We start from the raw sequence: 9,601 nt of genomic DNA on the forward strand, positions 1-9,601 counted from the left end.
TTTAGAGGAACATGAACTGAGTGGTGAAAAATATTTGAGTACTTTATTGCTGGGTCCTGCATGTACAGAACCATTGTGTTAGAGGATGCTGTCCTACATGTGTCTAATGAGGGTTAGTGATAAATGAGAAGTGTCTCTGCATGTGAATTATACTCACCTAGTTTTGCCTTCTTGCCTTTTAGCAATAGTGTTCTAAATAAAGTACAGACTATGTAAAGTTTTGAGTAGGAATCTAACATCACAGTCAGTTTTGCAATTAATAGAAGGTTAAACAAAGCCTGAACATTTAAAAATAAAACTGCAACCATGGCTTCCAGTATAAAAAAATCTAATCTAATGTACCACATCCATTGCTCAATGCTCAGCCCAAGTCTTTACAAGATCAAAATTTAACATGATCCACCTATTTCAGTTCCAGGCTCATTATTTAAATTTGTGCAATAATATTTTGGCTATTCACTGGAGCCTTAGAGTTAGGTTTTTATTATTATTATTTATTTTATTTTTATATTATTATTATTATTATTCCTGGACTGTCCATCAAAAGCACAAATTATGGCCAATACTAAATAATTCATACAGTACACAGTTTTTTTGTTTTGTTTTTTGGAGTTGCTATTAAGGTTGTGTTCAACACATTCAATTCAAGTGATCAGACTAACTATAAAACTACAATAAAAAAAAATAAATCAACAAATTATATATATTTTTGTTGAATAAAAATATAATTAAATAAATATAAGAGGCAAATTAAAACCTTCAACACAGCACACATTTATTTTATTTATTAAAAATAAAATAAAACTCTAGTGAAAAATAATTTATCACTAAATATTTGTTTTACTGATGCGCTAAGTCTCCAATCAAACACCAAATACCATCATGATTCTTCTAATTGGCGGTTCACATTCTTAAGTAGAGTATTACCGCCATCTACTGTGGTAATGGATCAGACACTTGTTTCCCTAATCCCCAGATAAAAATAAAAAAAACCATGATGCACACATCCTGCAATTAAAACCGTCCGTGTGGAAACACAGCGAAAGTTTTGTTTGGTGTCCTGATGAATTACGTAATTTAAAACACCATCATTACTTTAAAATATTTACAAGAATATTTTGTCTTCATGCTCTACGTTGAGTATGGTTTCACTAATAATAAACATACGTTTGCAAAAAGCATCCATATTTCTTCATGTCCATGTTGATTAGAGTATTGAAAACTTGAAAAGTATTGATTTAAGGTGCATTTAGGTAAATTTTAAAATGTGCAATTAAGTTCTGATTATTAAAGGTAATGTATGTGTGTTTAACTTTATATAAAATGTGTGTGTGTAAAAATAAAAACATTGTCTTTTATGTCTTGTAACACAAAGAATATATCATATTTAAATGTTAACATGTTCTCAGTAGAATGTTATACATTGCTTGCTAAATGCTTGGGTGTGTGATAAAGGAGCCTAATGTAATGGGCCAATTTTTCCTCAAAGGCTTTTTATTATTAAAGACATCAGTGGCATATGTGAACTGTATCATGGATCATTTTACACAGACAGAGGGAGGGGGAGAAAGAATGTGACAAGGAGGTAACATTTATTACAGGAAGGCACACAGTCTTTCGAAGATGGACGGATTTTTGTTGCTAAGAAAAATGAGTTCTTTCTTTCCCTCTTCTGTTTGACCTGCAAAAAAAAAAAAAAAAAGGTTTATTTGTAATGGCTGTTCACTTACAGTATGAGTGCAAGTTTGCAGTCCAACAGCAACTCACTGTGTGGGTGCTGCAGCCAGTTACGATCCATATAATAGAGATAACAGCTCTCAAACTCCTGATCGTTGTAGTTCGAAACTGGGATTGGCACAAGTGGATCCAGCTTATCAAAACCCACCTAAAACACATTATAAAAAATTGTTACTTTATCCTGTACAGCAAACAACACTATTTATTTTGGTGATGTAACCAGAGTGACCATATAATAACGATAGGATAAGTACAAAAGCATGAACGTATTCTCGGATCCTCTTAAATTACTTATTATTAATGATTAATTAATGATGCTCTCTTTACACACCTCTCCCAGCAGCTCGGATGGAAGGTAAGCAGAGCGAGGCATGTACAGGGACCCTGTCTGAGACAGTGTTGTGAGAATGGCTCCTCCACTCTAAGAAAGAAGAAAAGAAAAACAGCATTGAAGAAATAAATAAAAAAAAATACTATTAAACATTACTTAATGTAACAAATAAAATTGGTAATACAACATGTATAACATTTACCCAGTCATTCCTCAGCATTTTTTTTAAGTTGTGTACAAGTGTAAGCTCGTCTGCAGAAACCTGAGGTAGAGGTGTGATGTAGAGAATGAGCAGTATATACGCATGGGTTATTTGTTGATGTAATTTGAAAGAACCTATAAGTAAAGTGCTGTACCTCACTCTTGTCCTCTTTCTTTAGAGTTGTTCTGCCCCACAGAGCATTGACTCCATCCACAGCCACAGCCAGTCTAAAAGCTCCATCTGTAGAGGTTCCAACCTGCAGCTTCAGCTCACGCAGTAACGCCCCCACCACATCACTGCTGCTCTTCACACGAGTTACACCCTGCGAACCCGTTGCAAATGCACACCATGATGTACTCAACTACATTATTTGTTCAGATTGAAGGAGCAGGTTAGAAATGAAAGGTTTTTTTCTTAAAATGTATCAGAGAATGGACATTTGCCTAATGTCTCCCAAACAACTCAACACATTAAACAATAGATACTGGTCTTATGTGTAAAAATAAATTAATTATAATAATAAATAAAATAAAATTTAACCTGTAGAACACATTAAAACCTATGCATTGATTTTAAACTATTCAAATACAATTATTACAAATATTTTACACAAACGGGTTTACCAAGAAGAATGGATATGATTTTTAAAATAAAAAAATAATAACCAAATAAATAAAATCCAGACCTGATTAATCAGTTCTGCTAAAGGCCGTCCTTCCTCTGTGCTCTCTCTCTTTGTCCACACATACCGCTTTGTCGTTTTTATCTGTTAATAGCAATTAATAAGGAGTTACCAAAATGCATGTATATCATAGTACAGCAGAATTCTTAAATCTGACTGGTAAGAAGGTGGTAAACTATTGCTTTGGTTAGTTTTTCAATATGAATACATTTTCACATTTTTACAAATGTTTATTTTGTTTAACGTTTATGGAGGAACTTCTCACTTGTCAGTACTGTGTAAAAGTTAACACGTTGTAGTTTCCCAGCATGGGAAAGTCTTCATAACAGAAAAAGTTACTCTTTTTAATTTCTTTGTAAACTGACAAGGTGCATTTTTCTAAAGAGAAGAAGGGGAGGATGAGAGAAAGAGAGAGTGAGAGAAGGAGGGAGGGAGATGCTGAAAATAATTCTATCATAGCTATCACAAACTACCTTTTCTCTCAGATGTTGGACAACATTAAATCTTAAATATACACCATTTTAAATGCAATCTGTCATTAATTAATCAATGAAACAATTAAAATGATCAAAAAAAAAAAACTCACTTCACTTTGTACACAATCTTAGCATTAATTGTTTCTATATAACCACATGCTCTGCTATGTGTTATTACTTATATAAACGGTGCTCCGTGTCCAGAAATGGCAAAGACATCATGGAAGGTTCAGTACCAAAACACTCTATTTTAGTCACCATTCATTAAAAATGACATTACAGCATTACAATAACAATTAATTACAAATGTATTCATTACCTTCGATAGAAAATGCTCATTCGTAAATTTGAAGTTTTTCAACCACTGAGAAGCCTGGATTGGCTGATCAAAGCGACCTGGGTGGGATGATGAGGGAAGCAGCTCCTTGCAGTTTTTAACCCACAAATGAGCTTTAAAGAAAAAAAGAGTGGGAACAAATATTTACAATGTGCACATAGACAAAACACTTGTTCCCAGCCGAGCCTAACCTGCTCAAATAGAGATGAACAGTGTAGCTTTCTCTTTACAAGCATTCAACTAATAAAAAAAGAAAAGAACGCTGGGTGTCTGTTTATGTCACACGACTGACTGCACGAGTTCCTTACCATCTGGTATGTGTAGAATCAACCAGCCTTGTGTGTAACAGAAATGCAGTGCGTGACACAGAGACATGGTCTTCCCACAGCCCTTCTCTCCATCTAATACACTATCAAGGTACATACTGAACATACGGAATAATCAGTTGGAGCTCCAATACTGTAAGAGTTTGGATAGAACTGACATACACTAAGTGGTATTTGAAAAGAAAGATTCTGTTTCAAAGTGAGGTATACACAAGGATACAGAGAAGGTAGCGCAGGGCAGGTTTGCTATAGTCAGCTTTTTTCAAATAAGAGATGAGCTCCAGCGATGGCTCCCTCACCATAATACAGGCTTCATTAAATGTCTTTAGCTGCAAACAGGGCAGACACACTGTCAAAATCATAATACATTTTTTTTATTTACTCTCTTGCAAAAGAACCGTTGGTTACCTGCATCTGAAAGCGTGCGGGCAATCCATGGGGAAACAGTGTGCGTACATGTGCAGGGGGAATGGTGTAGTACTGACCAGCATGTTGCCCAGTATGGCATGTCTGTGGAGGAAATCAAAGAGAGAAATGGGCATAAAAAGTATGTCAGCAAAAAATGTGTAGAGTACATAAGGTGCTTTTCTGGCTGTGTGTACACACCGGATCATTCTCTGAAGTCCTGAAAATGGAGACACGATGCGACACATCACAGTCTACAGCCACTGCAGTCTTATCCAGCTGCTTGCCATTACCACTAATGTGAAGTGGACGTTTCTGTGACAGCTAAAAATTAAACCACAGATCATTATACAATGAAAGAATATTAATAATAATATTAGGAAGGAGAAAACCAAAAGAGGAGAAAAGAATAACACAAATAATGCATGTGTATAGTTTTGAAAGAAGTAAGAATGGAATTGATTGTATATTTGTACAGATAATAATATAGCAATGATCATGTTGATGACAAAAAGGATAAAAAAAAATGTAAATAACAAAAGAAAGTGTAAAAGAAGTACAAGAAACAAATGCAAGTTAAAGCCTTTCACTTACAGTTAGACATAGTCTTTGACAAAATCTTGGAATATTAAGGTTCTGTATGAAAAACACATTCAGGTTTAGAACAAAACACATTCTGCTTTATCACCATTTAGAAATAACAGTAAATCACTCCTGAATCACACTGTCATAAGTCTGAATGCTGGGTGTGAGTAGCACAACAAATCACATATTAACACTTTAGGTCCATTAATCAGTCATAGACATTTTTTTTTTATTTCATTTCACTTTGCACAGACAAATAAACAACACGTCAGACTGTGTTTATACGTGTCACAGCTACAACAGTGTTTCCTTAACATTAGGTTCGTGAGAGACGGCCTTTTCACCCCTAAGCTCTCTTTATGTTTAGTGCGAAATGTGCAATTCACCTTGACTTCACTGGGATCACACAAACCCGAGGCTAGCTAACGCACTGATGCCGACGCATGTTAGCTTAGCACAACAGCAACAATACTCTACACAAAAAGGTAAATGTTATATCTGCTTACCATGTTTCATAAAAAGATGCTCACTATCTACAAAGAAACCAGTTCACACGAGTCTGACTGTGAACGATGCCAACAATCGGAGAAGTGACGCTTTGTCCTGTCACATAGACACGCTGATGGGCGCCGCCATGTTTGATTTACGGAGGGGAGGGGGTGTGACGTCACGAATCACCGGGCAAGAGAGTAGTTTTGGAAGAGCGACTTAAAATTCTACTGCGCAACAACATGAAGCCTCCTGTAGGGCCCTGATCAAATGCAGCCAATTTACTGCTTTCCAAAGGTTTGCATTTGACCTTATATGGCATAATACATGCTAACTGATAAAGCGTTATAAAATGAATGGGTCAAACTATAAAAAGATGTAGTGAAAGGCACATACCTGCACATTGCCTGCTATTAATGCGTAATCACATGCACAAAATGGAACTGACGAAATGTCTTAAGTTTGTAAATGAAATATTTGTGGTATTTATTTGTGGTTAAGGCTCTGGATCACTGATCAGAAGCCCCAGAATCGTCAAGCTGCCACTGTTGGACCCCTTGAGCAAGGCCTTCTCTGCTTCAGGGGCCCTGTACCATGACTGATCCTGCGCTATGACTCCAGCTTCCTCACAAGCTGGGATGTGGGAAGAAAGAATTTCAATGTGCTGTAATGTATATATGAGAAGTAAAAGCCTCTACTTCTTTGGCAATGTTCACCTCTTTTGCCTCTGCGACTGAACCTGTGTTTGGTTTGCTGTTCTGTCCACTGATTGCTGTGTTGGTTTCTTTACATTCGAAGTGTCTAGCTTACCAATCAATCATCTCATAACAAAGTTGTCACCAGTCTGTAGGTTATTGTGGAATGAAATATATTAGGTTTTTTTGTTGTTGTTGTTGTTTTATTTATTTTTTTGCAAAAACTTTCTCAGTGCACAAGTAAGGTGGTTTTTCATTTTCAATAATGATTAAACAAGAACATTTACAAAGGTTAAGAAAATAAATATTTTTTAACAGGCACATTAAATATAATTTCTATGGCAACTAATATAACACATTTGGAAATTAAGTGAAAAACTTAAGCCAAACAATCAATTAATGTCTACTTTGCTGCAAGTATAAATGTGTTATTGTAGATACTGTGAGATTAGTGGATACAATGCAGGTGATAAATGAGCAACGATGGGTTTACAGTATGCCTCTACAATTGTCCTCAATTCAGTGGCACTTTTCATTCACTTGATTAAAAACATGATTATGGCTCTGCCTTCAATATTAAAAAAAAAATAGACATGTTCAATTACATGTTCTATTGTGAAGCATATGTCAGACAAGAGAATAATCAAGCAGCCACAGCAAAACAGAACAGCCATAATGATTTTTACATTTATTCACTCTGGATCAGTTGCTGATATCTTGCTGAATTGCCAGCTGCCATAAAACAATATAGAAACAACAAGGCTTGTTAGACACTGGATTATCATCATGCATTATGGGGTTCTGTCATTTTAGTTCATTTAGAAGAGTTACTTCTTTTTTACATATACAGATATGTTCACATACTGCATTTTTATCTTTCTGTTTTCTTTATAAAAGGATATAAGGATGTAAGAGGACATAGAAGATAAAGTGAAAGCATAGACAATAAAGTGAGCACCTTTCCAAAGTCCTAAAAGAGAAATAGGACATGCTACAGCCTCAAAGGATCACAGGACCAAAAGGACCATTTTAAAAAGGGCATATAAATGAAGACCTACTGCATTAAAAAGCAGCAGATAAAAAAGAAGAGAGTATTGCTATTAGCCTGAAAGCGATTTATGTTACTTTCACAAGCTGGTAATATTACAATGGTTAAGGGATCATTTGAAGTGTTATTTCTTCTTTTATATGTGCACAAAGTACAGAATGTTTAAAATTGATCAGTTTTACAGTTGCTAATCTGGATTCTATAGCAACATAATAGAAATCAGGGGTCATAATATCAGCATTTTGTTGAACAATCTATTTTAATTATACATGTCTTTAGAGATTTTACATGTAATATTCACAATTATGATGTATATATTATGATATATATATATATATTAGTATATGATTATGATAGTGTAATGATGTATATATTTATATATATATATATATATATATATATATATATATATATATATATATATATATATATATATATATATAATCAGTGGCCCACTGCCAGTCATTGCCACATAGTGATCAGAACCTGTGAGCAAAGATCGCACTCTCATTTGCATCAATATATAGGTAGATTGGTTTTTTAATATACCATTGTTAGAACAGCACAAATGTTGAATCCATCCATGATATGTTTGAACTCATATTTCTATCTGCTTGGTTCTGGTGCATAAATGCAGCAGGCACAATCATGACCCTGTGGCTGACCTTTGACAAACATGCCAGTATGCCGGGGTGACTCCAACTGGCCATATTCATGACTTTGTCAGATATTACAGGTCTGATCTAATAGGAAGTGTGAATGGAGCCCGTCAGTAAGAATAACAGGTAACACCATGATCTGTCGGACCAGAATGGGTCTTCCAATCTGTTGGTGTTCCATGTCGTCTAAAATACCAATTTTTAAATATACTAATCTCACTGATTACACACAAGACAAGACTTTACAGACACTATTAGTGAGCATTCGACCCAATAGCTAGCCAGTTCATAAGACAAATTATGTGCATCTGTCCACTTCTAGCACATGCTTGCCAAAGCTCAAAACTGCTTCCGTTTTCTGCCCCTTCAACTGCAACAACACATGCATCAAATCAGTTTCCTTCTGTGCTGATGAGTCTTTCAATTTCATATTAATTTGTAGCACAACATACCCAGTTTCACTACTGGAGTTTTTAAATAGGCACTATGTGACCATTTGCAATTTCATGACTATATCCAAACCTGAGACAGCTGTGTGCAGTCAAGCTTATTAGTCAGTCATCCGGCTCTAAGGTGACAATGTATACACTTTTCTGAAGACCCTGTGGGCCAAAGTTAAACAAAAAGAAGGCTATATCCCAAGTTCACGCTGCAGATAAATGGGATTTATTCCACAACAAATTAAATCTTTCATATCTATAGTGTGGTCCAAATCATAGGCTCTGACTTAAAAATAAGATTAGGGGTCCCATTACACTACAATTAACATTACTCAAAGTGTGCATCAGAATAGAAGAAGAATAGAATAGCCTTTATTTTTCACATATACATTACAGCACAGTTCTTCGCATATCCCAGCTTGCTCAGAAGCTGGGGTCAGAGCACAGGGTCAGCCATGATATGGCGCCCCTGGAGCACAAAGGGGTTAAAGGCCTTGCTCAAGGGCCCAAGAGTGGCCGCTTCAGCGATACCAGGGCTTGAATCCCTGACCTTCCAGTCAGTAACCCAGCACCTTAACCACTGAGCTACCACTCAAATGATATAACAGTACTAAGAACGAACAAGAAACAAAGGACATCACTTCATCAGCTTGATATTGATGAGATTGACATAGAGGGCAGGATTGTTATTTGCTAGCGATTACAATTAGTCATAGGCAGTAACACTGATGACTGATGAGGTAGTATAGCAAACAGGTAATCATCATGTGCTAATCGCTTCACTAATGAACTAAACATTTAGGAAGCATGCTGATAAATGAATCCTCCTCCTCCTCATCCCTCCATCTAAAGTTATAGAAGATTTTTAAGTGGGTGTGTTGGGATCAAATTCAGGATTGAATGCCACCTCTGGTGACTTACAGTAGTGCACTTATTTTGGACGACACTACGTTGAAGTAAACGAAGCAGAAATCAAGCAGCCATGGTGATTGTGTAATCGTCAGGGCTGAGCATCGGTGCAGTCCAACTTGGTGGAACATGAACACCTCTGAAGAGTGTGCAAAAGAAATGTTTGCGATAAACAGTTCAAGGAAATGATGAGGAATGAGTAACTAGACTGATTTTTTTTTTAATTCGTCCATAAAGAAAGAAGAAAACACAGCCAGTGCTTCATTTTTAGTTACTACGT

General features: G+C 35.8%; 1 protein-coding gene across 1 annotated transcript; it reads right to left on the minus strand.

Moving 5' to 3' along the window:
• Positions 1–1,476: 1,476 nt before the first annotated feature.
• Positions 1,477–5,744, minus strand: dap3 (death associated protein 3). The gene is made up of 13 exons (XM_083558228.1): positions 5,588–5,744; positions 5,091–5,132; positions 4,698–4,820; positions 4,500–4,601; positions 4,312–4,420; positions 4,074–4,166; positions 3,748–3,878; positions 2,956–3,036; positions 2,425–2,592; positions 2,271–2,330; positions 2,069–2,158; positions 1,768–1,885; positions 1,477–1,681 (listed from the first exon to the last, which is right to left on the minus strand). Exons 1-13 carry the CDS (start codon positions 5,588–5,590, stop codon positions 1,596–1,598), a joined length of 1,206 nt encoding a protein of 401 aa, XP_083414354.1. The 5' UTR covers positions 5,591–5,744; the 3' UTR covers positions 1,477–1,595.
• Positions 5,745–9,601: the final 3,857 nt, after the last annotated feature.

Source organism: Silurus aristotelis, assembly GCF_946808225.1.
Source record: "Silurus aristotelis genome assembly, chromosome: 1".
NCBI lineage: Eukaryota > Metazoa > Chordata > Actinopteri > Siluriformes > Siluridae > Silurus > Silurus aristotelis.

Bases quoted from the DNA above. Each gene is read 5' to 3' on its own strand.
- dap3 (XM_083558228.1), bottom strand. The intron at 3,879-4,073 runs GTAAGGAACTCG...TTTTCTTTAAAG, and splicing joins GATTCTACACATACCAGATG to CTCATTTGTGGGTTAAAAAC. The intron at 3,037-3,747 runs GTAATGAATACA...TGCTATTAACAG, and splicing joins ATGAGCATTTTCTATCGAAG to ATAAAAACGACAAAGCGGTA.